The sequence below is a fragment of the Pezoporus occidentalis genome, unplaced genomic scaffold (genome assembly GCF_034315485.1).
Source record: "Pezoporus occidentalis ecotype Australia unplaced genomic scaffold, CSIRO_AGI_Poc_V1 ctg92, whole genome shotgun sequence".
Classification (NCBI taxonomy): Eukaryota; Metazoa; Chordata; class Aves; order Psittaciformes; family Psittacidae; genus Pezoporus; species Pezoporus occidentalis.
The window spans coordinates 592,666-619,994 of NW_026916284.1; the positions used below are offsets into that span (position 1 = coordinate 592,666).

At 57.7% G+C, this 27,329-nt stretch overlaps 1 protein-coding gene across 2 annotated transcripts; it reads left to right on the forward strand.

Moving 5' to 3' along the window:
• Positions 1 to 4,963: 4,963 nt before the first annotated feature.
• On the forward strand, positions 4,964 to 21,043 carry MDFI (MyoD family inhibitor). Of its 2 annotated transcripts, XM_062605606.1 has the most exons (5): positions 4,964 to 4,986; positions 5,103 to 5,190; positions 15,592 to 15,774; positions 19,271 to 19,519; positions 19,893 to 21,043. In XM_062605606.1, exons 2-5 carry the CDS (start codon positions 5,121 to 5,123, stop codon positions 20,147 to 20,149), a joined length of 759 nt encoding a protein of 252 aa, XP_062461590.1. In that variant the 5' UTR covers positions 4,964 to 4,986; positions 5,103 to 5,120; the 3' UTR covers positions 20,150 to 21,043. The 2 variants fall into 2 exon arrangements, with proteins under 2 accessions (XP_062461590.1, XP_062461589.1); XM_062605605.1 differs by lacking the exon at positions 4,964 to 4,986 and having other exon boundaries at positions 5,056 to 5,190.
• The last annotated feature ends 6,286 nt before the right edge of the window (positions 21,044 to 27,329 follow it).

The following is a 27,329-nucleotide window of genomic DNA, read 5'->3' on the forward strand; positions in this document are numbered from 1 at the left end:
GAACCTCCGTGTGTCTGCGTTGGCAGACGGTAAACCCTTGTACAGTAGGAATAGCTGCATGTAATCTGTATGGACAACGGCATTATAAAATGCAATAAAATAAATTACCTATCATGCTGCTGTGCTGCCTGCTCTGTTCTGATCATTGATGTAAAGAAATCCCGGCCCATTTTCATCCTTGCAGGCTCTTGAGCAGTGAGAGAGCGATGGTCAGCCTGGTTTTGGAGGGGAGAGAAGTGACTCGCTCTGCTCTGGGGCAATGTAGGTTCCTGTACCTACTCCTTCCAGCACCAATGGCCCGGACATTGGGTATCCATTAGGAAGCACTCATGGAGGCTCCAGAAGCGGGGCCGGGTTTGCAGCCTTGACATCTACCCCTTAAAAACGTGAAGCTTTGGCACATCCCTCAGATAATGGACTTCCAGGGGCACGGGGGCTGTGCCATGGGGAACTTCTGGCTGTTGCTTCGTGTTCTTTTCCTGCACATCCTCACTCCGAGTCAGGGCCAGAGCTGCAGCAAAGGGGACGGGGATGGGGATGGGGCAGGAGCGCATTTCAGCCCTGAATTGGCTGCCTCCCAGCTGCTTCCAACCCCTGCCAATATGAACAAGCTGCTGCAGCCCCCTTCCCTGCGCTGCTCCAGCTCGGCCAAACTTCCTTAATCTTTTTTCCAGTGGCTTTTTTCCAGGGTTCCTGAACCACATCCAGCTCCACAGCGGCTTCCTGGGGCGCGCTGAACGTGCCACCACCAGCCCCTTGCAGCCACGGGTGCAGGAGCCAGCAGAGGGGCCGTGTCCCTGTCCCCCAGGGGCTCGTGGCCATCGGTCACTGCGGGAGCATCTGGCTTTGATGGATTTAACACTTGGAGAAAGAGCTTTTAACTTGTAAACTAGGAACTTTTTTGGCCTTTCTGTTTTGCTGCAGACATGGAAGGTCTCTTGCTTTGATTGCAAAGCCAGTATGTGGATGGGGGATGAGACTGGGACCAGCCACCCCTTCCCCTCAGGAAGCAGAGTATCTCCATGAACCTAGAAAACCATGGTATCCTCTTTGTCACCCCCACCCCTCTCATTCTCTTCCCTCCAGAGCTCATATCCACAAGGATGCCACCCTTCTCTCCATCTTCGCCCTAAATCCATGAGTTTTCCCCCACCCCTGAAGCACGGTGTGGGGTTTGCTGCTGCGAGCTGAGCCCCTGGGGAGAGGCCTTCCAACAGTTCAACAGACCAGATGAAAGGAGGGAATGCTTTTGGTGGGGTCGGTTTGCCTTGGTTTTTAATGAGCATTAAGGAATTGCAACAACAGGGGCCAGGAAAGGATGTGGCCAAAGCATTCTTGCTCTGAGATCTGTTCCCCTCCCTGGGCCGCTGATGTCTCCGGGGTCTCTGGTCCATGTGGCTGTAACCCTTGGTGGGATGCTCTGACAGACATTGATGTGTGTCCATGGCACGACACGTGCTCGGCTCGATGCTCCGGGACAGGAGGGGGAAGTCTTTAACTTTTTCCATCTTCAAAAGACAAATGTTCGCAGGGCCCTTTTTTATATTAAGTTTTTTATATATTAAATGTCCGTTTCCTTCTTTTTCTCTCTTTTTTTTTTTTCATTATTTACAGAAATAGCCCGTGACTCATCAGAATCCGTGAGCAGAAAACAGTGGGGTCATTCACTGCGCACCCAGCGAGCCGGGGCCTCCCCCCCTCCTCGCACAGGAGCCGTTGAGAAGCTCGGTTTTGTTTGGGGACTCGGTGTGGATGGATGAGGGGTTATGGCTCCGGCCCCGAGCAAACACGGCTCCGTCTGCACAGCCCCGCTCTGTGCTGACTCCACGGCCCCATTCATGGCAGGTCAGCGGCGGCGTGGGGCTGGGCCCCGTGCTTGTTTTCGCATCGCCGGCGTCTGCTGCTCTCTATTTATTTTCCTTTCGGAGCAGCAAAGGGATCGATGCCGGGAATGTTGCAAAACCCTCTTTGAACTGCACGAGTCGAGGCTGCAGCGCTGAAACCCTTCCCGGAGCCGGGAACGTCGGGGAGGTTGAAATCTCTGCCCAACGCTTGTGCATCGCAGGGCAGCAGCAGGTCCAGGGTGATGGGGAGCAGACCCCGCTCCCTCCCAACAGAGCCCATGAGCGGGGAGGATCCGGGTGGATTTACTTTGGCGGGCGAGGAGCCGGGAGCGGGTGCCAGGGGTTGTGAATGTGGGTCAGTGCAGTCACACACCTACAGAAACAGCCTTGTGCTCCAAAATACAGCCGGCTCCCACAGAGCTCCTCAGGGTGTATCGCAGGGTTCATCTGGGTGTAGCAGTGCAGGACGAACGTGCCCCCAGCCCTGCTCCTCCCGTCCCCAGCACCCTGCTAACGCTGCTCCAGGGGCATTTCCTTTAGAGGTGATGATGCTTTGGGGGAAAAAGACTTGTTTTTATGGAAAATGCTCTCGGTGTGCCATGGGTAACCCCATGGGAGACCTCACTGGGCTCATTCCCCTGCTCTGCTCCCCTCCATCCCTGGAGCTTTCCAGTACAGGGATGGGGCTGAGCAGAGGGAGTATCCTGAGCCACTGAAGTTGTGACTCAGCTTCCCAGGTGCTCTTTAATCTCTTTGTGTGGGTTATCAGCTGGAGCTGCCAGCACAAAGGAAAAGTGCTGCTGATCCCCACCTGAGCCGTGCATGTGGCACCCTGGTTCCCAGCTCCGTCATAGAACCATGGAATGGTTTGGGTTGGAAGGGACCTCAAAGCTCATCCATCTCCAGCCAGGGACCCCTTCCACTGGAGCAGCTTGCTCCAAGCCCCTGTGTCCAACCTGGCCTTGAACACTGCCAGGGATGGGGCAGCCACAGCTTCTCTGGGCACCCTGTGCCAGCGCCTCAGCACCCTCACAGGGAAGAGCTTCTGCCTAAGAGCTCAGCTCAGTCTCCCCTCTGGCAGGTTAAAGCCATTCCCCTTGGCCTGTCCCTACATCCCTTGTCCCAAGCCCCTCTCCAGCTTTCCTGCAGCCCCTTCAGGCACTGGAGCTGCTCTCAGGTCTCCCCTTCAGGAGCCTTCTCTTCTCCAGGCTGCCCCAGCCCAGCTCTCTCAGCCTGGCTCCAGAGCAGAGCTGCTCCAGCCCTCGCAGCATCTCCATGGCCTCCTCTGGATTCCCTCCAACAGCTCCATGTCCCTCTTGTGCTGTTGTTCCCCAGAGCATCACTCCCTGGGCAGTCACCCGCCTCCTTCCCCAGGCTTGATGCAGCCCCACGGCTGCTGGCTCCTTCCTGCATCCATCCCCTTTGTCCGGTGGCTCCGCATCCCTTGGTGCTGCTCGGGAGGAGCGGGGCCGGGCTCCTGGGTTCCGGAGCAGGTAAACAGGGAGGAATGTGCGGCGGCAGCGCGTGGGGCTGGCGTGTTCCCAGGTGACTCACGGGCACACCCCGCACGGCACGCATCCCGCTCCGGCTTGGACGCCGCTGGAATGAATCCTTGTGGAAAGCTGCCGGGACCTGCTGGGGCTGCGGCCAACGGAACGGTGTCAGGTGAAGGAAATGACCCAGCCGCTGGCTCTGAGGGGGTGACCCCCCCCCCGGGATGGTGTTAGTGCTTCACCCTCAGTAACATGGATGCGCAGAGAAGGCCTCTGCAGCAGCAGCACTGTGGCCGGGGAGGAGGGCCCCTGCATCCCACTGCACCCCATCCTGCGCCATGCACCAGGGCTCTGGCCAGGTGGGGATCCCTGTTTTCCCAACCTGCCAAGCAGGGACTGATGTGCAGCGCCTGGCTCAGTGGGGTGGCCTGGATGGTGCTGGTTGTGCGGAGGATGCAGCTCCAGCCGCAGGATTTTAGGTGCAGGCAGGGATGCTCCTCTTGGGAGGGTTATTTAAAAGGCACAAGCCATGGTGACAAGCTGGCTTTAAAGCAGACCAGTGCTTGAGGTCTTGCACGACCTCAATCTCCCTGGCTCCAGGCTGGAGCTTTCAGAGAGATCCTGAGCACGCTGGGTCCCCCCAGTCCCACTTTTCCCCCTCCTGACACATGCAGCCGCAGTGGTGACATCCCAACCCTTTCCCCTTACCCCTCACCGCACTAAATGCCACATCACCACGCAGGAGGCAGCAGCAGGATTGCAGCATCCCCATGCAGGAAAGCAGCGGGTTTGCGGGGAGTCATCGGGGCTGTCCCATGGGCACAGCCCTGCTCTGGGAACACAGAGCTCTGCATTGCAACACCAAGCATTGCCCAGACCCGCAGCGTGTCCGGGAAGTGATGGCAGAGGGAAGTGGTGGCTTGGGGTGACCCCAGCCCCAACACTGCAGGGAGGGCACCCCAAATCCAGGCTCACGCTGGGCTGCAGGAGCTTGGAGCAGCCCCAACCTCTCTGCGTGCTGTGCAATGCCGGGCTCTTTAAAGGCAGGCAAACAGCAGTGATATAAAACCCCCCCCACGTTTGAAACGGTCCCACCAGCTCCTACATGATGCTCTGCACGAGGCCCAAGCCTCATGGGGACCCTGTGCCGGAGCGAAGGCCCGCATGGGACACGCTGCTGCTGCCGGGAAGCTCCGTGTCACCGTGACTCTGGGGCTGGTGATGGCTGTGACACCGTCCCCTCCGCTCCCAGCGCCCTGGGGAGCCGAACCTCGTTTATGTCAGCTGGGGAAACTGAGGCAGGGAGGGGTGGCGGAGGCAGAGGGTAAAAGCGGCCTCTTCGCTGCCCGATCCCGAGCACGGCCGGGCAGTGGCAGCCCCCGTTCTCCCCCTACCCCAGGGGAAACCAGAGCCGAGCCGCAGCGCGGAGCAGCCCCGGCCCCGAGGCTGCCGCTGGGATCGAGCGGCTCCGGCTCCGGGGCACGGGGCGGTCTCGCAGCTTCTCCTTTAATGAGCTCGGGAGGAATCAGGGAGAGCAACCGGAGAGCGGAGCGGGGCGAGCCCAGCCCCGCCGCCCCCGACGGCGCTTTATAACCAGCGGGGCGGGCGGCGGGGCCGGTCCGGGCAGCGGGGGCTGAGCCGGGGCCCAGGTGAGCGCGGCCGGGGCCGGGCTGGAGGCGGGGGAGGGCCGGGCTGCAGCGGGGGCCGGGCCGGGGTCCCGGGGAAGGGGGGGGGGGTCTCGCAGTTCGCGCTGTCTCCGCCGCAGCCGCCGCGCCCCTCACCGATGTCCCAGGCCAGCGCCCACCGGCAGAGCCGCCCGGAGCCCCGCCGAGCCGAGCCGGGACCGCAGCCAGGTACCGGGGTGCTGCTGGGGAGCCGAGGGGGGCCGGGGGTGTGCGGGGCTTCGGAGGGGTGCACGGCGTCGGGGGCTCCGTGTGCGCCCAACGGGGACGTGCAAGGCTGCGGGGGTCCTGGTGTGTGCGCGACAAGAGAGGGGGGCCCTATGTGCAGGGCTGGGGGGGTCACTGTGTGGGGGGGGTTTGGGGGTCCCTATGTGCAGGGCTGGGGGGGTCACTGTGTGTGTGGGGGTTTGGGGGTCCCTATGTGCAGGGCTGGGGGGGGGGTCACTTTGTATGTGCGGGTTTGGGGGTCTCTGTACAAGCTGCAGGGCTGGGGGGGGTCACTTTGTATGTGAGGGTTTGGGGGTCCCTGTACAAGCTGCAGGGCTGGGGGGGGTCACTGTGTGTGTGCGGGTTTGGGGGTCTCTGTACAAGCTACAGGGCTGGGGGGGGTCACTTTGTATGTGTGGGTTTGGGGGTCTCTGTACAAGCTACAGGGCTGGGGGGGGGTCACTTTGTATGTGCAGGTTTGGGGGTCCCTGTGCAAGCTGCAGGGCTGGGGGGGGTCACTTTGTATGTGCGGGTTTGGGGGTCCCTGTGCAAGCTGCAGGGCTGGGAGTGCCCCGCGGGGGGCACATTCCTGGCTACAGTGCGTATACATGGAAAGGGGGGGTCCCCTTGTGTGTGTGGTTGTGGGTGGACAACATGGGGGGGGGGGATGTAAAGCACAGCTCGGGGGGGGGATTTATATGGTGGAGTATGTGAGTGGTTGGGGGGAGCATTGAAGGGGGTGCCTTAGTATGTGTGTGAGTGTGCACGTGTGCGTGTGCACTGAGCGTGCGGACACGGCGGATGCGGGTGAGCCCCCCGGGAGCTGCAGCACGAACTTTTCATCAGCTGCTGCTGCTGGGCCAAGTGAGGGGCACTGAAGGGGTTAAACCCCCCCCTGAGGGCGGTGTGAGGGGCTGGGGGGGCCCTTCCCCAGCTGCAGCAACTCCTAGGGGCTCTGCGGTGGGATGCAGGATCAGGCCATGGAGAAGGGAATGGAAAAAAGTTTGGGAATCGTCACTTTTACCGTGGGGAAAGCTGAGCCCTTTGATTGTGGTGGCTCTGCTGTGGTTCTAAGGACTTGTGCTGGCGTCCCGCAACGGTCCTCACCATGGTTCACATGTGGAAACTGCATTAAGATGTGAAAGAAAAGAAATGCCAGTGCAGGAGGGTGATGGGGAGAGGTGGGAGCCCCCATTGTGCTGTCGGACCACATACAAGGGACCAAACCCCCTGAGCAGGCAGGAGCTGTGCTTCGGGAGCCCCAGGCACGCTGATGCGAGGGAGCTGAGCACGGCTGGATCTCCCCTTGTTGGCTTTGGCCTGGAGCGTGGCTGGGCCCAAGTGTTGGAGAATACATCCTCTTGTTCTCTTCCCCCAGCTTTTCCAGCTGGATGCTGCGGGCTCTGCTTCCCGGCTGCACTCTTATGCTGCTTTGTGCTGCAGCCGCAGGGGCCGTGTGGAGCTCAGTGCTCTGGATTCCCTTCCATTCCCTTTCCTCTCCAGGTGGGAAACTGCACTGTTAACACATGGATCTAGTGCAGAAAAGCCTTTGCACGGGAGTTTGTCACCAGCCTGGGTTAAGGAGGAGCCCTGCGTGAGACCAAGTGTGGGTTGCTTTAAAAAGTAGCTTTAAAATGTGCCCAAACTAGGCTGAAACCACGATAAATGCATCCAAAGAAATGGCCTCGCTGCTGTTCCGTGGTGCCAGCGGCTGGATGTGCACAGTGTGTGCAGATAGCATCCAATATGGTGCCCAATTCGGTGTGCCCATGGTGGGGGGGTCACCTCCATCCTCATCCAGCCATCCCTGGAGGGCAGCGTGGAGCTGGGGTGAGTGAAACTGAGCAGAGCAGCACCAAGTTTGCCTCCTTCAGACCCACATTTAGCACTGTCTCCAGGACACCCTCAGCTTCCATCTGCCCATGCTCCAGGGACCGGGTTCCACGCTTGAGGGACCATCCTTGTCGTGTCTCGGAGAGCGCTTTCCAGTTGCACATCCTGAGCTTTGAATCCTTGCTCCTGTTGCTTCCCTCTTCCTTTCTTTTCTGTTTCTGGGGAGCAATGAATGGACCGGTCCAAGCTGTCCTTCGTGCTTGTTTGGCCTCGTGACATCTCGGTGCAGCCACTGCCATTTGGGCAGTGTCCAGGGGCTTTGTCACGCACACGGAGCCTGGGAATTTGTGCTCTGCTCCCTGGCTGATGCTTTGCAGATGAGACCAGGGAGTTCTGCACCACCAAACCCGTGACAGAAACATGGAGATGGAGGTGCTGTGCGGCTTGGCTCAGGCTGGCGCGTCGTGGGCAGGTCAGGTTGGCATTCCTGGGCTTGCTCCCATTTCCCAGCCTGAGATGAAGCCCGTTTCTTGGAGTTTATTCCTTGGCATCAATCTGGAGATGGGCCCGGTGCCATTGCAGCCTCCTCCCACCCCACAGGGACGGGCGCATCGGGCTTGAAATAGCCACAGGTAGTTTGCAGAGCAGCCTGGGGAGAAGAGGCCATTGCCCCCATGGAGTATGTGGGCTCTAATTATTACCCTTTCTGAGGAATTAACAGGAGAAAAACAGCCCTTTGGCTGATGGGATTATTTTTGTCCTTCCCTCCTTGGGGAGAAAGAGGAGGAGGACCAGGGACAGCAGGAGAGCGGCTTTCCATAGGGGAAGCAAACCCATGGAGAGATGCTTGAGGCAAATCCCATCTTCAGAAGGAAAACCTTTCTCCTGGTGTTTGCCTGATTCCCCATCCCAGCAGGACACTGGCTGCATCCCTGCTCCATTTGGGCAGGAACGGGATGCTCGCACACACTTCTTGAATTCTTTCTGCTGGGGCCTGACTGCCTGCATGAGGGTGCTGAGCACCCATGGGTGCCCTGGCCACCGCAGGCCGGCCAGGAGTCAGTACCACATCACTTAGGTTCCCATTACCAGCCTCTGCAAGGGAGGTGGCAGCAAACAGAACCCTCTCCAGGGTCAGCATAGAAGGGTCTTTGCTTGTGTGTGCACTGATTTAAATGCAGACATCCTTGAAGCTCAGCGGAGCAAAACTAAAAAAGCCCTCAAAGAAACAGTATACATTTATCTTTTTAACCCCAAATAAAGCCCTTTATTTTTTGCTCAAAAAGCTGAATTTCTGTTTGTCTTTCACAGTTTCTTGCCTGCTCAGGGAAATGCTTTGGGGTTTTGGTCTTTCCTTTGAACACCACCACCAGGACTCGAGGTAAACACAGCCCAGCAGATTGCTGGTGCTTCAGCTGCTCCTGGTTCCCAGCGAGCAGCAGAGCCCTGTGGGGCTGTGCCGCTCCCGATTGAATTTCCTTGGGAAGCGCCCGTTCGAGTCTGTTCCTTGCAGAAACTCGAGCTCTCCGCTGGGCGTTTGCTGTAGTTCCTCTGGTTGTTTTTATTCCCAGAGTTCCGCCTCGCTCAGCCGAGCTTCCCATGGGATGGGCGCCGCGTTCCGTGCGGGATGGACCCACCTCAGTCCCTCCCGGTGCTGGCAGCTCCTTCCCGTTTCCTCCCTTCCCCAGGTGCTGGGCTTGGGTTGGACCAGTGGGGATGAGCTATGACATGGCAGGAGGGACGGGGTTATTGGGGTTGGTTTGCCCCAGATTCCAACCTTCAGGCTTTGTCCACTTGGACCGTGGGCCTGGGTCCATGCTTCCTCCATCTCTGATCTTCAGCCACGCTTTGGCAGCCTCCTTGCACTCGGTGTTTGGCTTGGAGGGAAGGTTTCCCTTCGGGTGCCGTCCCGCTGTCTGCATCAGTGCATCCCTGTGTCAGGGAGCAGATAGTAGCTTCAGGAAGCGCTTTCACCCCAGTCCATCCTCTTTTTGGGATTCCCATGCGTGCACAGGAGGCTCCCAGTGGCTCCTTTCCCCAGTGCAGGCAGCCATGCCCAGGGCAGGATGATGCTCACCTGGTTTGGCCACTTTCAGTGCCAGTTCTGCAGCATATTCCCCACAGCAGCTTTGCCTTCACATGGTGAGGAAGAGGAAGCTGGACAACAAGCTGCCTCCATCCGTTCCACCCAAATGGCTTCACTGTTGGCTGCTTTCCTTCAGCAAGCAGGCATGCTGTTGCTTTCTCACCATCCAGGCCATGCTCAGCACCTCCAAAGCCTCTCTGGGGTCTCTCAAACCCCAAGTAGGAAGTTAAGCACCAGAACTGCAAAGCTTTGGGCTCCATCCCCATAGAATGTTGCTTTGGGCAAACTCCTTTTGAGTGCTTCCTCAACGGGATGAATGGCTCCACAAGTGCAAGGTCCTACACTTGGCTGGGAGCAATCCCAGGCACAGCTACAGGTTGGGCAGAGGAGAGATTCAGAGCAGCCCTGTGGAGAAGGACTTGGGGGTGTTGGTTGATGAGAAAATGAACATGAGCTGGCTTCAGTGTGCGCTTGCAGCCCAGAAAGCAGCCGTATCCTGGGCTGCATCAAAAGGAGCGTGACCAGCAGGTCGAAGGAGGTGATCCTGCCCCTTTACTCTGCTCTCGTGAGACCTCACCTGGAGCACTGTGTGCAGTTCTGGTGTCCTCAACATAAAAAGGACATGGAACTGTTGGAACAAGTCCAGAGGAGGCCACGAGGATGAGCAGGGGCTGGAGCACCTCCTGTATGGAGACAGGCTGAGAAAGTTGGGGCTGTTCAGCCTGGAGAAGAGAAGCTGAGTGGAGACCTCAGAGCAGCTTCCAGTATCTGAAGGGGGCCTATAGGGATGCTGGGGAGGGACTCTTCATTAGGGACTGTAGTGACAGGACAAGGGGTAACGGGTTAAAACTGAAACAGGGGAAGTTTAGATTGGATCTAAGGAGGAAATTCTTTCCTGTGAGGGTGCTGAGGCACTGGAATGGGTTGCCCAGGGAGGTTGTGAATGCTCCATCCCTGGCAGTGTTCAAGACCAGGTTGGAAGAGGCCGTGGGTGCCATGGTTTAGTGTGAGGTGTCCCTGCCCATGGCAGGGGGGTTGGAACTGGATGATCTTCAGGTCCTTTCCAACCCGAACCATTCTATGATTCTATGTCACAGCAGTGCTGATGTACAACACGTGGGGATGGGGCTGTGTGTGATGGGCGCTGGCTTAAAGCTGTGCGCTGGGCAGCTCTCGGGTGCTGCGGGAGTGCAAGTTATTATTGCTGTTAATCACGATGGCCACAGCTCACATTTATCCGCTCTTCAATTAACTTTTCCTAAGGACTGTCTAAGCAGGTTGGAAAGACACATCCTGCCCGGCCGAACCGGCGCTGGTTTAACCCGTAAGGTTACACAATTACTGCACTGCCATGGTCCTTAATTAGTCTCGCCTTAATTTTCTCCAGCACAGCAGCCTGGCTCCTCGCTCTGTAATTCCCAGAATCTCCTTAGATCTGATAGGCATCACGTTAGCTGCTTTCTAGGCTTCAAGGGTAATTGCTTGTCCTTAAGGACACTTGGGATGCTGTAGCACCTCCGGTGGCATCCTTCATCCATGCCAGCATCCCGTGGCACTGGGGAGCACCGAGCTAGCACAGTGCTCCTCAAAAAAGCCCATGGAAGTTGGTTTGACCTCAGTCTGGCTCCTTGACCCCTTGTGTTTCTCCATCATTTTTCTCCATTCCTTGGCTGTTGTGGTGCATTTGGGATGTTCGATGTTGCTCTTTGGGTTAGGCAGAGCCCAGGCCTGATGCTGGGAGATGGGCTGGCCTGGCAGCTGGAGGTACAAACCTGGTCCCTCAACCCCTTTCTCAAGGGTTATCCCACCATCCCAGCGTCCTTGCTCTCAGGTAGGAGCAGTTCCTTCTTAAGGCTGTGCCTCCAATCAGGAGCCAATGGGTCAATGAGGACCTTTGGGTGATGGGGTCTGTGGGGACACCTTGGGCTGGGGTTTGTGCTCTGACCCTGGAGTTGGGGGTTTGTTGCTGGAGGAGCTTTCAGCTGAGGTCAGATGCAGATGGTCGGGATAGATGCTGATCCTGGCCTGTGTGCCCGGCCCAAAATTCCTCTCTTCCTACCCACCCAAGGGCTATAAATAACAAAACCCAACAACTCCCAGGCTGCAGCTATTTGGGGTTTTGTGGGGTTTTTGGCTTTGTTTTGCTTTGTTGCATTTAGGAAGTGACTTTTCATAGAAACCCATTACTTTTTGGACCGGATTCCTCCTTGTCCCAGGGCTGAGCTGTTTATCCAGAGCTTTGCCCAGGTGAGCAGAGGGACACGGGGGCAAATGCGCTGGGTGGGATCCATCCCTGGGTGCTTCTCCTTCTCCTCCCGCCCTCCTTTTCCTTTCCCTCTGTATCCTAGGACCTGAAAAGGCTTCGGTGCATTAATTTCAGACTGAAGGTAAATAAGCCATTTGGATCTTTCCCAGTTGAGCAAACCTCCAAACCAGAGCTTTGCTTTCCTCTCCTCCGGCCTGGCTCGCGGGATTGGAAGGATTTGCCTCAGTGCTGTCTCTTCTGCACTTGAAACCACTTCATCAAGCTCTAAAATAACCCTGGAATAGGTCAGGCAGGCACCTGGCTGGGCCAGGCAGTGCGTACAGGAAAGGCAGGGGCGATCACACACTTGTTTTATCTGCATAAAGCAGATTAGAAAGCTCCCAAACGAAATATTGCTGCAAGGTAGCGTGTTGTTAATGGCAAACCCCTCTCTAGACTGTCTCTGTTGCTGTCTCCATCCGACGTTATCTCCTCCCTGACCAGCCATTCCTGAGGGATTAAGGGGAAAGGGAAGGGGGGACAGGAGAGCCTCGTGAGCTTCTCGGAGTCAGCAGGACTTGGGACCCGTGGTGTTAGGTTTGGATGTCTTGGGGCGGTTATGACGGCGGGATTTGGACTTTGTAAATGGGGAGAAGAGTCAGCAAACCTGCCCCGTGTGCATCTCCTGGGCCTGGCAACCAGGAGGCAAAGAAAGGAGCTCCACACCGTCTATCCCATTGCCTAATCCTTGTACCTCACAGCAGCCCTGTCATTTACCTGGCTTGTTGTGTTTAAAGGCCTTATTACTACCTCTGTTCTCATGAGCACGTGAGTCCTCTCCCTGCACCGTGTTGCCTTCCTTTCTCCCTGTGTTGCACAAGAGGTGGTGCAGAACGGGGGAGCAGAGACCTGGACCCTCATCCCAGGCTGTTTCTCCATCACAAGATGAGCTTTTGCCTGGCTGGGAAGGGGCTGGGGGTGCAGGTGGGAAAGGGGATGGATGTCGCATCCCAGGGGCCAGCTCTTCTTAGGGATTTGTCTGTGTTTTGCCTGGGCTTGTGGCTGGTTTTAAACCCGTCAGATTTAGGTCAAGCCTGGTCTTATTCTGGTGGCAGCAGGGGAGGGGAGAAGCCATTCCCTGCCCTGGAAGCAGAAGGAAAAGGGGACCTCCCCCGCCAGATCCCAGTGGTGTGGGGGACAGAGCTCACCCTCTGTGCTCAGCTCAGTGTGGTTTGGAGCAGAAAACCCCCACTGGGGGGCTTTGTGCCCCAAAGCAAGTGTTCAGAGGGGTGATGAGGGCACGCAGCCGAGGGGACAGAGGTATTTGCACAGGACCCTTGTGGAGCTGCACATCATGTGTCCGTCCTGGTCTGCATGGGGTGCCCCTCTGTCTGTCTCTCCTGGTGCCATCAGGATTGATGCCTGAGCGTTTCCATGTGCTTTTCCCTGTGGGCTGGAAAGTGCCTGGACCCTGCAGGGGTGATGCTGAGCCCATGTGTGTCCTGCTGCCCCCCAGCCCTGCCCCGGATCAGGATGCGACCATGAGGGCAGACACAGCCTTTCTCCAGCTCGTTCCCACGGGATGTTGTGCACTTGGGGGTCAGAGCCATCCGTCTGCTCCCCACGGCCAGGCAGCAGCAGGGAAGCAAGGACCAACTTCCCCACATTTCTTTCCTGTCTATTCTGGTCTCTCTTGTGGCCAGCTTGTTCCAGTGGGAGTTAATTTAATTGCCATCTTCCTCCCTGCATCGCTGCGGTTGTGTGTGAGACCTCTTGTGCAGGGTAATTGTATGTGTGAAGTGGACATGGCAAAACCGGAGCCTTGTCTTTAGCAGTCAGCTCGACATCCGTACTATCCGTGCTTCCACACGGAGCTCAGGGTCTGAACAGACCCTCCTTGTCCTCTGCCCCTCGGGAATGGGCTTGGAGTGGGCAAGGGATGTGGTCTTGGCTGTTGATGTGCAAGCCCTGAGCAACGCTCCGGGCATCCCACAGCTTAAACCGGAGCAGCTCCCAGCTGCACCAGTGCCCATCGGCTCAGATCCCTGCCCTGCACTGGGTACCCCTGCCCCAAGGTTTCATCCAGAGCTCCCCAGGTTTGCATTCTACTCTAACAGGCACCAAATGCCGCAGGTCTGACTCAGGCCGGTCCAGGTTGGGACATGACCGAGGACGAGGATGCAAAGCATGTGGTTATTATTCACCTGTACACCACGCCTGTGTGCAAACACCTAGAGGTGGAGGACAGCCTGCTTTCCTCTCCTCCCTGTTTTGCCCTGGGCTTTCCAGGGCCACGGGAATGAGTTTTCACCTTGCTGGGGTTGGGTGCTCCCCTTCTGCTTGGGGTTTGGAGTGGCTGTGCAGAATCCAGCTGGAGCTGCTGCATCTCCCTTCACTGAGCCCCAAAACCCCCTCGCCTGATGAGCTTTCAATCCCAGCTCTGACCTGGAGCTGGATCAGCATCACAGGGTGCACAGAAGGGATGGTCCTATGGGGAGACTGAGGCAGCCGGATGAGCATATGGGGTGTAGCAGAGCAAGCATCATTCCAGGCCGGTTACAGCCCTTCTGCAGCATGTCCAGGCTCCTGCTGACCCCGCCGTGGGGATGGAGCCCTCCACCTCCCTTGTAGGGCCTCTTGTTATAGCCCCTATAATTATAGGTGTGAGGTCTGCCTGCCTTCCCCCCCGGCTCCTGCTTGTAGGAGCTCTTGTTATATTGAGTATAATGAAGTGTCCGAGGTCTCTCTTCCCCCCACCCGCCCTTGCCTGTCTGTGTGTAGAACCTCTTGTTATAGACAGGGAAATTACGGGTCTTTGGGCTCCCTCCTTTTGCCCAAGCTATAATTTAGCTTTATATAAAGTGTGGTCCAGCCCCTGTTGTGCAAGCAGTTGCTATTCTGGGTGCTGGGGAGAGGGATGGGGCAGCGAGGAGGGGGCTTGTGGTGGGTAGGGGAACTTAGCATCGCACTGAGCACCCCACAGACCCCCTGCCACGGGGGGCAGACAGCCCCAGCCTGTAGTGCTGGCTCTGTGGGAGGTGGTTGTGCCTTCTCCTCCCTGGGTTTCTGTGTGGGGCTGTGTGGCATTGGGGTTTATCCCTGTGGGGAATAACACATCTCTTGTTTTGGGGTTTGCTTGCACAGGGGCAAGCAGCAACCAGGAACATGAGGGGAGCTGGTTCCTGCAAGGGAGACTCTTTTATGGGAAGGGGGGATGAAAAAATCCAGCCTGAACCGCCGAGTGTAACCAGATCCCTGGCTTTTTAGAGAAGGAATGTGGGACCTCGGCAGGGATTTTGGGAGGGTGCTGCCGAACTGTTGGCTTTGGCTGAAAAGCTGCAGGATGATGCAGTCCAAACCTCCAGCTCTTGCCCCCACTGTGTACTCTGGGCTTCAAAAGCCACAGGGGCAGAGGGGATGCGCTGCAGGTTGGGGATGCGCTGTGGGTTGGGGATGCGTGGGTTGGGGATGAGCTGTGGGTTGGGGATGCTCTGCGGGTTGGGGATGAGCTGTGGGTTGGGGATGCGCTGCGAGTTGGGGATGCTCCTTGGGTTGGGGATGCGCTGCGGGTTGGGGATGCGCTGCGGGTTGGGGATGCGCTGCGGGTTGGGGATGCTCCTTGGGTTGGGGATGCGTTGCAGGTTGGGGATGCTCCTTGGGCTGGGGATGCGCTGCGGGTTGGGGATGCTCCTTGGGTTGGGGATGCACTGTGGGTTGGGGATGCGTTGCAGGTTGGGGATGCTCCTTGGGCTGGGGATGCGCTGCGGGTTGGGGATGCTCCTTGGGTTGGGGATGAGCTGCAGGTTGGGGATGCGCTGCGAGTTGGGGATGCTCCTTGGGTTGGGGATGCGCTGTGGGTTGGGGATGCGTTGCAGGTTGGGGATGCGTTGCGGGTTGGGGATGTGCTGTGGGTTGGGGATGCTCTGTGGGTTGGGGATGCGTTGCAGGTTGGGGATGCCCTGCGGGTTGGGGATGTGCTGCGGGTTGGGGATGTGCTGTGGGTTGGGGATGTGCTGTGGGTTGGGGATGTGCTGTGGGTTGGGGATGCTCTGTGGGTTGGGGATGCGTTGCAGGTTGGGGATGCCCTGCGGGTTGGGGATGTGCTGCGGGTTGGGGATGCTCTGTGGGTTGGGGATGTGCTGTGGGTTGGGGATGCGTTGCAGGTTGGGGTGACTGGGGTCTTTGCTGGTTTCTCTTGCAGAGGCGGGTGAGACCTCGCACCCATCACCAAGGCAGACACCTGCGACACCAGCGACAGAGCCCCGGCCGCCCGCCCGGCCTGTGGCATCCAAGAAGGAGAAGCCCCTGGAAGATGATGAATCCGGAAAAGTCCTAACAAAGGGTCCCCGGGCCGAGCTCAAAGGCGCTCCCGAAGCTGTGACATGTGAGTGGTTCCCTCCGTGCAGCTCCGGACACCTCCGGGTGCCCGTGCTTTGGGGTGCTGCTGTCTATTTAGTAATAGGGCTCCTTAAAAAGGCAGGAGCTGTGGTGGGAGCCATCTCCTCCTCACTGTGCTCTTCCCCACATCAAAGCAATGGGCTTTAAGTGAGCCTGAGTCTCCTGGACCTGGGGAAAGTGAAGGGCGCATCCTGCAGTGCCCATGCCTCTCCTGCCCTCGCTCCTGGACCTGACTGGAGGGGGATGAGGGCGAGCGACTGGAGGAGCTCAGGGTCGTGTTAGGGTCCTGCTGGGATGCTGTGGTGGGAAGAGGGACCAATCCCTGGGGGAAAGAGCTGGCTGCTCTATGGAGCATCCCACAATCCACAGTGGGATTGAGGTGAGCTCCCAGCAGATCGGGCTCTGTGCTCACAGGAGCTGTTTGCTGGAGCAAAGGGAGATGCCTGTCATTGAGAAAGCTCTTGGCTTTGGCATTCCCAGGGCAAGGGTGAGGTGGTGCAAAGCCTGAAGGAGCAGGGGCAGGACCGTCTGCACTGAGGACTGGGGTTTGCTCCAGAGCTGCTGTGTCCTGATGTGAGAAATACCAGGGTGGGAGCAGAGGTGGGAGCCAGGGTGCCCTTGCTCTGTTTCCCATTGCAGGGAAGGGAAGGGAAGGGAAGCAGAGCTGGCAGATGTGGGAGCCTGGAGCCAGGCTCTCCTGGATCCGTCCATCCTTTCCCTGGCCCGCTGCCTGGATCTGAGGGTTTCGCTCCCAGGCTGCCCCTTACACACAGATCCATTCCCCTTCTCTTGGATGTGAGCGTGCAGCTTTCCCTTCCAAAGGGCGTAAAGTGAATGGATGCTTCCCAAAGGAGAGAGGGAGGGTGGGAATGAGGAGCAGGGTGGGAAGGGGAAGGGACGGTGAAATCCGGGTGCTCCTGGCGCATGTGGAACGAGGAGCGTGCACGTTCCCTCCACCAGAGCTCGAGCCCTTGCAGAGCATCTGGGAGCTGGGCCGGCTGCCCACAGACATTCTGCACCTCTGAGTCACGCTGCAGCCTGCTGCACCCTGCGTGGAGCAGCCCCGCACAGCCCCCTCCCAGCCCACCCCATGGCAGGAACGTGGCTGACCTTGGGCTTGCACTGGGTGCTGGGTGCAGGAAATGGGCCCTCTTCCTGGGAAATGAGGTTCAGCTCCCCAGGGAGCATCGCCTCCGGCATCCCTGGCTGTGCGACCTGCTCCTCACAGTGCTTCCTGCTGCTGCTATGGGGGGGTCACAACCACTTGTGGGGGGCAAAGCCCTTGCTTTAGCAGCACCTGGGGAGCGCAGTCAGGCTCCCCTAGGGGATGGTGAAGGGGGTAATGGTGGCATTTTCATGCAGGGTCAGGAGGGAGCTGGCAGCAAGGGTCACATCCATCACCAGTGATGCCAGGACCAGCTCCCCTGGGGCTCAGTGCTGCTGGTTGAAGCCTGCCACCGTTCAGTCCTCCAGCAGCTCGGGAGCATCCCAAGTGGGGATTGTGGGTTTGGGGCCTCTGAGTGTTGAGTTTCAGGCTCAGCTCAGGCAGCCACGGTGTTCAGTTTGTCCAAGGGAAGGCACCCTTGGGCAGAGCTGATGGCCGGGTGGGGGACCCAGTAGGGTGAGGACCGCTGCAGTGCGGGTGTTTGTCCACTGAGCCCTGGTGATGCTGCCACAGGGGCCTGAGCTGAGCCAGTGCTGGGGCTGTGCTGGGAGCATCACCTCGGGTGTGAAATACAAAAAGTGATGGTCCAGGGGGTGTTTGGTTGTTGAAGAACCACAGGCATGGGCATTCCCTCTGTTTTCCCACCTTGGTGCTGCTGGGTGGATGCGATGGGAGCCATTGGGTGGGCTAGGCCCCCGCTCCTGCCCTGACACCCGTGTTACCGCTCCACCTGAGGGTGGGGTTGAAGATGTCTCCTTTAGAGCTTTGGGTTCCTGTGAGCTGTAGGTGGTCCTAAAGAATGGAAGCTATTTTTCCTTAAGGGGGGGATTATCGGCTGCCTCCCGCTGCCACTCACTGGAGCCGGAGCATGATTGTGATTCACAACCAGTTTAGTTTGAGGAATGCAGTGAAATGGAGAATGCCAAAGCAAGCGAGTTGTGTGCTGCTGCACCCCCTGGGGAGACCAGGGCTGGGAGCCACAGGGTGCTTGGTGCCATCAGACACCAAACGGGTGTCCCTGGGGCCTCAGATCCTGCCCATGCGGCTCTGGGAGGTCACCCATCCAACCCGGTTCGGTGCACGCACTGGGGCACGGCAGGTTGAGGGCACTGGAGAAGGACGCACACTCCATGAGGTCCTTTTAAGGGGGAACACGTCCCGTTTTACCCAGGACCCGTTTTCCTTTCCTCTTCTCTGCCCTCCTGCTCTTCCCACTCAGCTCTGGTTATTTTAAGCCCCTTTCCCAGCGCACGCGTTTCCCCCAGGCACCCGGTTAAACCTTCCTCCGCGGTTGGAGCCCCGCTGGCTCTGGCAGAGCCGGGCACTGAGTGCAGGCACTTGTGTTTTCTTAACCTCCATCTCTTCTATTTTCACCACTGTCTGTGTTCCCTCCACCCCCCCGCCGTGCCCCATGGCCACCCTTGCCCAGAAATCAGCTCCTGTTCCCAGTGGCCGGAGGTGCCTTTGCCCTCGAGCCTCCAGCCTGAATCATCCCTTGTTTACTGCTGCGGGAAAGGAAAGGCAAAGTTTGGCCAAAGCACCATCAAGAGAGGTTTTAGTTGTGGCTTCCATTGGTGTTGCTGCACAGGGGCTGGATGCTGAAGCCCTCTCCTCGCTCCCGGTGCTCTCCATCGCTGGGATGCAGGGAGAAGGCCCCGGCAGTGATTGAGGGCTGGAGGGAGATGCAGACACTGCAGATGGTTGTTTTCCTCCTCCTGCAGAGAAGTTCAGCCAGAGGCTGGGGAGACCTTCAGTGAAGTGGCCAATTCATGCAGTGCTGGGGAAGGGAGCAGCCTGGCTCTCTGGTGGTGCTTCATCTTCCCTGGCTGCAGGAGGGTGATGGGGATGGCCAGGAGCTGCATCCAGCAGCGCCGTGCCCAGGGCTTGTGGGATGGTGGCTTGGCCACGGGGGTGGCTCTCAGCTGGAAGCAGCCACAGGCTCTTCCCTTACCCACTTGGCACAAGGGGAGCATGCCTTGATGTGTCTCTGTGCCCACTCTGGTTGGCCTCGGTGGCTTCATCTCTTCTGCTTCATCCCTCCCAGGGTCCAGCAGCGCTTGGACGCCAGGAGACCTCCTCCTCCAAGTCATCTGCTGCGTTTGGGCAGTTGCAGCATGTCCTTCACAACAAGGCTTTATCTCCTGCTCTTTTTTCATCCCTTCCTCTCTCTGGAGCCTCTGTCTCCTACCTCCAGCCATATCTTCTGCACCTCTATTCCATCTCCATCTGTCAGCATCACTTCTTCCCAGCCATGGCAGGGGACCAGGCACATGAATCACTGCAGGGGTCTGGGGGTAACATCCTGCTCTCCCCCCAGGCCAGCCCCAGGTACGAGCAGCCCCGCAGCCCCCCAGCACCCACCTGCTGCAGAACGGTGCAGGGAAGGGGCCGGATCCAGGTGGTGCCAACGGGGAGACCGGGAACGGGATCTTCCGTCCCCTGCCCAGCACCCAGAAGCCTCACCGAAAGCTGCAGACGCACCACTCCATCAACAGCCAGAGCAGCAAGAAGAGCAAGGGCAGCTCCAAGTCTGCCTCTTCTCACATCCCTATTGAGGCACAAGAAGGTACCAGCAATCCCCAGCGTGGGGTAGGGGGCTTTACAGACATCCTTCCTCTTCTGGCCCTGCATCGTGTTTGGGAAGTCTCATGAAGCATCCTTCCATCCCACTGGGACCCCTGGAGCTGCCCTCCTGGCAGCCTTCTGCAGAGCAGGGTCCTCATGTCCTCCAGAGCTGGTCTCCCTTGGGGTCTGGGCATGTCCGTGGATGTCGAGGGGAGGACCCTGGAGCACTGCCCGCTTCCCAGCCCCTCTTCCCCATCCCTTCCATTAATTCCTGAGGGAGGGTTTCCACCCTTACAGAGCGGAGCATCCACTGTGCTGGATGCTGCATCCCCTTCCCGTCCCCCCCTGCTCCCTCTCTGTCCCTTCCTTTGCAGACTGCTGCGTCCACTGCATCCTCTCCTGCCTCTTCTGCGAGTTCCTGACCCTGTGCAACATCGTGCTGGACTGTGCCACGTGCGGCTCCTGCACCTCCGAGGACTCCTGCATCTGCTGCTGCTGCTGCAACTCGGGCGAGTGCGCCGACTGCGACCTGCCCTGCGACATGGACTGCGGCATCATCGACGCCTGCTGCGAGTCTGCCGACTGCCTGGAGATCTGCATGGAGTGCTGCGGGCTCTGCTTCTCCTCCTGAGGCGCTGCACAGGCCGAGGGCGGGGGGGGACCAGGAGCTGATCCCTCCCCAGGCTCTCCTTTAGCGGCCAAGGAGGGTCCCATCGGCTCCCTGCGCCGGTGTGAACTGCTGAGTGATGGAGGAGAGCGGTACCCCCATTGCAAACCTCATCCTGGGAGCTGGTGAGCCGGGCTCGGGTCCTGCCTAGGGAAGGGTGAATCCATAGGGCCATGGGGGCTCTGGAGATGGGCCGGTGTCCCATCACGCTCTACCTCTTCCCTGCACTGGGCTGGTTCATGAGGATCAATGGAGCCTCCTGCCACCTGAGCCAAGACAGGAGCATACACCCCACAGAGCCCCCCCGGCACTGGGGACAGTGTGTCCTGCTGCCACCACCCCAGGACAGTGCTCTGGGTGTGTTACATGGGGCAGCACGGAGCATCCTCCCCATAGGGACACCTCCAGGCCAGAGAGCCTTGCTCCCCACCAGGCACCGGGAGATGCTGAATGCCTGCGGCCAGGCTGTGGACCTGGTGCCATTGAACGCATCCTGCCAGCCCCTGCCCCTCCTTGGTGCCGAGATTGCAGCCAAGTGCAATATGCTCCATCTGCTCCCCATCAACAGCAGCTTCCCCTTTGCTGGTCCCTGCAGCAGGGGGCTTGGGGAGATCCTGGAGCCGTGCCGAGATGCTGCTGTGTCTGGGGGGGGGGGGTAGGACAAGGGGGTTTGGTTGGTGCCGAGTGACCCCCAGCACTTGCTGGTTGCATCTGGACAGCCAGGGGCCAGGGCTGGTGGCTGGAAGGGGATGGGAAAGGCCCCGTTGAAGGGCTGGGGAGAAGGGGAGGGAAGTGTCACGGTGTTTTATTTCATCCCTTTTGTTTGTTACTGTAAATAAAGGTCTGTCTTCATTTCTGCCCAACAGCTGCCCCATCGCATGCTCTGCAGCTGCACCATGTGTCCTCCATCCCTGTGCTTGCCCCCTATCCTGGTCCCAGCTTCAGGCAGGGGCAGGCTGCAGGACTCCTTTGGCTTTGGGAACATGCTTGGGACAGCTCAGTGAGAGCCCCAGGGTGTTCCTGCTTTGGGAGACGTAGGAGGACCCCTGTCCTTCAATGGGGAGCAGGTCCAGGTCCTTGCTCTGCTCCTGTAGCCATAGGACAAACTGCTGCACCACATCCCCTGCAGCCAGAGGAGCTGCTCCATCCCCAGGGCCAGGACATCCCTATAGGACAGATAAACGATGCAAATTCCCAACTGCAGGACCCTTTGGAATTTGGGTGGCCTCAGTGCTCCTGCTGCCTCCCAGCCCTGCGTGTGGGACCAACTGTGCCATGCAGGTAAGGGACCGTGTCCCTCCCACCCCAGCCTCGGATGAAGCTGAACAAGGAGGGAAAAACGCTTCAAAACCGAGGCCAAATGGGTCAGTTGGTCATGGTGACAGGGGCCGGTTGGGCTGCGGGCTGCCTGCCCTCCGGTGCTGCTGCACAGCCCTGGATCCTAGTTTTAGTGGTGAGCTAAAGGCACTTGGAGCAGTGCATGGAGAGGAAGAGGCTGTGCAGGCAGCCTTCCTCCGCCCTGTGCCTGGTGGGGTGGTGGATCAGGGTGTTTAGCCTCAGAGGTGGGATGCCCGTCACTGCCCATCCCAGGATGGATGGGACCAGGGCCCCATCAGGCACTCACGAGGTCGGTGGGAGCTTTTCCACAGGCTCTGCTCCAAAGTGTTTGCATCCTTGGCAAGGAGGGATGGAGGCGCTGGCCTTCCCCAGCCTGGCCTCACTTGTGCTGCTAATTGGGGAGGTTGGAGCTGGCAGGGCTGCTCTCCCCACCAGCCGCAATGAGGAGCGATGCTGGAGTTGCTTAATGGGGAACAGATTCCCAGCTTCCCTGTGCGGGAGGGCTCTGCGAGCTGGCTGGGCTGTGCCGTGTGTGCTTGTGTCCCAGTGTGCATGGGAAGGGGGTCACACATGCCCCCCCCAAGCACCCAGCAGCTTGAAACCCATGGGTAAGGGGGAGGCAGGGACCAGAGTTGGGCTCCTCACACGATGCGCTGCGGGATGGATGTGATACTCACGCCTACAAATGTACTTTGGGCTGCTGCTAACGAATGCAACTCGAGCAGCCTGTGCAGAGCTACCCAAAAGCCCAGCTCAGCCCTGCAGAGTGGTGGTTCTGGGATGTGGGAATGACGGACCAGAGCAGGGAATGATGGACCAGAGCAGCTCAAGTCCCTGGAAAGAGCTTGAAAATCAAAGTTCAAGCCTTCCTCTGGATGCCAGCTGATGCTGGCCGTCCACCTTGCAACCCACAGGGGAAGGCAAGAGTTAAACCCTCCTGCCTGGCAATTAATTAACAACACATGTGCTGGGTTTTAACTAATTACTCTCCTGCCAGCACTTGGTTTTTATGGTCCTCTCAGAGCTGGGAGCTCTAGCACCGTGCCCATGTGGATGCTGGCCCCACGGCCTGGGCTTTACTGGGCACCCTGGGCCCTTACTTCCCTTAGTTGCTGTCTAAAGTGAAACAATGCCATGGAACAGGCTAAAATTCATTAAAAGGACCACTCAGCTAACCTAGCCCTGCTCCATGGTGGTGGGGTCCCCCAGCAGTGACACACACCCACCTGCCCAGGTAAGCAGTGCATGAGCCCAGTTGTCCAATGCAATTAATTATGGATGGGGCATTCAGTGTATTAATGACTTATTGTCTGATTGCTAACGGGCTGCCAGGGCTGCACATTCCTGGGGCTCCCATGCTGAGCATGTCTAGGGATGTAGCCAGCAAGATGCACATCACAGGGCTTGGAAACTATGAGGGAGCCGTGGTGGGCAGGTGAGGAGCCCTCCAGCTCCAGGGCTGGCTCAGCCCCATGGCCAGGAGGTGTCTGGGCACCTCTTGCTGCCGGAGGATGCTGTATGGGATGAGCCCCACGTTGGAGCAGCCTCTGCTCCTGCAGCCGGGAATGCTTTCAGCAGCCTGAGCTATTTCTGTCCGCAATCGTGATCAATAAAGCGAGAGAGAGGATTTTTATTTTCCACTCCAAATACTTTCTTCATCCTGTTTCCTCCCAGTTCACACGGCAGGATGGGGTGCGCTCCAGCAAGGAGGCCCATGGAGCCCCCTCCTTCTCCTCACTGCCGACGCAGTCCCCTGCCCCAGCCCCATACAGCCCCGATGGTCCCCCCTAATTCACTGCAATCCAAGGGGCAGGGTTTGCTGGAGACGGGGAAGGGGGGGAAGAGAAAGCCATTGCACACGTGCATGTGTGCACACACGCAAGAAAACACAGCCGGAGCCAAAGGGAAAACGCTAAAAGCAAGCCTTGGAAGACGCAGCGGCTCGTGTAATCCCAGGGTCTGCTGGGCTGCAATGGGGGGGACGGCCGAGGGGAGACAACTGCAGTCTATTAAACTTCCTTTGAGAACCTGCCAGCCTGACAGCAGCTGGAAGGAATTAACATTTCAGGTCCACCAGCTCCTCGCCTCGCTTTCACCCTGCCCCAAAAACCAGCTTGAGGCCACAGGCACCATTTTTTCCCACTCCTCCGTGTCTGACATTACCTGGTCCAGGCTGATGCTGTCTTTGACCCCGACCGCGAGCAGCGCAAGCACCCAAGTGTGGGTCCCTTGGGTGTTGGGGTGTCTGCAAGGTGGCCTCAAGCCATCTGCACGAGAGACAGGAAGGGAAAACCTTCAAGAGAATCAAGGAAGGAAAAACCCACCCCGGCTTCTGCTCCAGGCAGAAGGGCCCTGATGGGGGGGACCCACACCCCGGCCATGGGGATGCTGCCAGCCCGTACATGGGCCCGTCTGCTCCATGCAGAGGAGGCTTTGGCAGGAGCTGGTGGGGAGTGGGATGGGGGAGCAGCCCCCAGAAGAGATTACACAGAGAGCTGTGGTGTCCCACAGGGAGGGGGTGCAGGAGCCGTGAGCAATTGGCAAATGCAGGAGGGGTTCTGCTGCCAAACGGCAACGTGCCTGAAAGCACAGGCTCCTCCAGCCAGCCTCGGGGCCGGGACCCAGGCGGAGAGCAGAGCTCCCTGCTCTGCCTTGCTACCAAGTTGGAGGAGGAAAACGCAGGAAGGCTCGGGTTAACCCTCTGCTGGGGAGGAGCAGAGAGGGCTTTGCCCCCGAAGAGACACCAAGACCCCAGGGCTACAAGCCAGGATGCACAGGACAATCTGTATGTACTCATAGGCACATATATCCAGGGACCACCACTCCATGCAACCCTTCAACCTCCTGCCTCAAAGGCAGAGGAACAAGGTGGAAGCCCAGCTGTAGGAGAGCATGGGCCCCATCTCACCTCGGTGGGTATTTTCCCTTGCCTAAGAGCATCCTGGAGCTCAGCATCACCCAGGGACCCAGGCAAAGGGGACTCTGCATCCCAAGCAGTGCCTGGGCTCCGGGCTGGAAGGAGCAGGTCGACTGGGATGTGTGGGGAGCAGATGACTTTCCCAGCGTCGGAGAGGTTAGGAAAACAAGAGGGAGAATCAGGCACTTCGGAAGGGTTGGTGGTGGGCTCAGTGTGTGGTCCGGCCGTGTGGGGAGGGCACAGCTCAGGCACACCTGGGCTGGGGCATGGGAAAGCTGGCTCCTGGTCCAGCAGCACCGTGCTTCAGTGCATCACCATGACCAGGGTTAATGACACCCAATGAGCCTCACACTGGGTTCTGGGCCCTCTGTGTGTGCTGAGCTGGGCCCTGAACCAGGAAACATCACTAAGAATAATGAGTGACTTCCTGGAGAAGAGAAGCTGTGTGGAGACCTCATAGCAGCCTTCCAGTATCTGAAGGGCGGCTATAGGGGTGCTGGGGAGGGACTCTTCATTAGGGACTGTAGTGACAGGACAAGGGGTAACGGGTTAAAACTTAAACAGGGGAAGTTTAGGTTGGATCTAAGGAGGAAATTCTTTCCTGTTATGGTGGTGAGGCACTGGAATGGGTTGCCCAGGGAGGTTGTGAATGCTCCATCCCTGGCAGTGTTCAAGACCAGGCTGGACAAGGCCTTGGGTGATATGATTTAGCGTAAGGTGTCCCTGCCCACAGCAGGGGGGTTGGAACTGGATGATCTTAAGATCCTTTCCAACCCTAATCTATGATTCTATGATTTTGGGTTTAATAATATTTCCTATGCCTTCAGCACCTTTATGTGTTTCATCCATGAGTAGCTGATATAGAATCATCAAATCATATAATGGTTCGGGTTGGAAAGCACCTTAAGATCATCTAATTCCAACCCCCAAACCCGTCTTGAACCCCATCAGCTCAAGAATCTCCTTTTTTCCCGCTAACAAAAGCCATTGCATGGGTGTCTTTCAAGTGTCACCTCCTCCCTCTTGGGCACATGCTGAAGCTGGTGCACGATGCCAAAAGCTGGTGTGCAACGCCAAAGGCTGGTGTGCAACGCCGAGGGCTGAGCCACCCCATCAGCACAGGGATACCTGCCTTGCAGAGCACGCAGCGCCTTTTCCATGCGGCTCGTCAGGAAGAGGTGCCTCATAAACCCAAATAGCGATTTCCTGCTGCAGTCGGTGGGAGTTGTTTGCTTTCAAAATGCAGCTGAAACCGGAGAGGAGATGGAGTGAGCTTAAATATCTGGGAGCTGGGGAGTTTGCTGTGTGTGAGACAGCGCCAGCAGCCAACACACACACACACGCTCCCGCACCCGCCAGGGATGCCAGCATTTGAAAGCCATTAATGGGAATATTTGGGGAGGAAACTCCAGCCCTACCTTTAACCCCCCCCACAGCAAAGCGCTGAGCAGCCCCCGTGAGTTATAGAGTGAAAGAAGTGGCACCGTTTTCCTTTTCATTCCAAAGCCCTCGTCCCTGCTCCGCAGGGAAAGTTGGCCCAGGTCGTGCACACGTGCGGGACGGGGCAAACAGGCACTCACCTCCCAGGCTTTAATTCACTCCTCTTTACAGTCTGGGCCTCAGATGGGCTCCTGCTCACACCCAGCCTGCTCCCCTCTGTGCACAGATACAGCGTGACCTAAGCGCTCCGGTTTCCTCTGTGTGCCTGTGTGAGACAGACTCCTCTGTGTGCTGGAGAGGCTGACTGTATGAATACATATATACACACTGTATGTACATATAGACTGTATGTATATACACATATATGACTGTATATGTACATACACACACATATATGTATGCATCTATAGAGAGTGACACACATAACTACATATAGATAGATGGATAGATAGATAAATAGACAAATAGATAAATAGGTAGATAGATAGATAAATAGATAGATAAATAGGTAGATAGATGATAGATAGATAGATACATAGGTAGATAGATGAAAGATAGATAGATAGATGATATAGATAGATAGATAGATAGATAGATAGATAGATAGATAGATATAGATAGATAGATAGATAGATAGATAGATAGATAGATAGATAGATGATAGATAGATAGATAGGTAGATAGATAGATGGATGATAGATGGATGATAGATGGATGATAGATGGATGATAGATGGATGATAGATGATAGATAGATGATAGATAGATGATAGATAGATAGATAGATGGATGATAGATAGATGGATGATAGATAGATGATAGATAGATAGATAGATAGATAGATAGATAGATAGATAGATAGATATAGATACTTTTGACCATTCATTTCCCCACATTCCTATACTGGCCCCAGTGTTACTCCCTGCATTGCGCTGCTGCCGCAGGCTCTAAGGTTCATTTCCCTGTGGGTGGGTTTCCCCTCTGCACTGAGCTGCCCTGGGCTGGGTTTCCCGTGGCAAACTGAACCTCCTGCCCATTGCCAGAGCTCAGCAGCCCCGCAGCAATCCGGGAGCCACCCCCTCTGCTCTGCCGTTTGATGGTCATTAGTTGCCCGGCGCTGCTGATGCTGGTGGGATGCTGGTGGCTGCCAGCAGTGTCCAAGCTCCATTTCCACCCCAGCCCCATTGATTGCCAAGCTCGTTAGTGCCTGAGCCTGCCCCTGGCCATGGGCAATGAAGGGTTTTCTTTATACAAGGCTCTTTAAAGTGTGCTGAATCATCACCACTGCTGGGTGCCTGCCCTGCTTGGGTGCCCCTGCTGCAAAGGGATGATGTGTATCTGATGTGTCTGGCTGGGTTATTTCACTCAGGGGTTTGGCAGCACAGAGAGAGCTCTCGGAACATAAACCCTGCTCAGAGCTGGGCACTCGGCTGCCTTCCAGCCACCTTTT

What these genes read in the sequence shown, in the direction of transcription:
- MDFI (XM_062605606.1), top strand. Translation starts at nt 5,121, where the DNA reads ATGTCCCAGGCCAGCGCCCACCGGCAGAGCCGCCCGGAGCCCCGCCGA. An exon ending in CGCTCCCGAAGCTGTGACAT is followed by an intron (nt 15,775 to 19,270) that starts GTGAGTGGTTCC and finishes CTCTCCCCCCAG; the next exon opens with GCCAGCCCCAGGTACGAGCA. An exon ending in CCCTATTGAGGCACAAGAAG is followed by an intron (nt 19,520 to 19,892) that starts GTACCAGCAATC and finishes CTTCCTTTGCAG; the next exon opens with ACTGCTGCGTCCACTGCATC.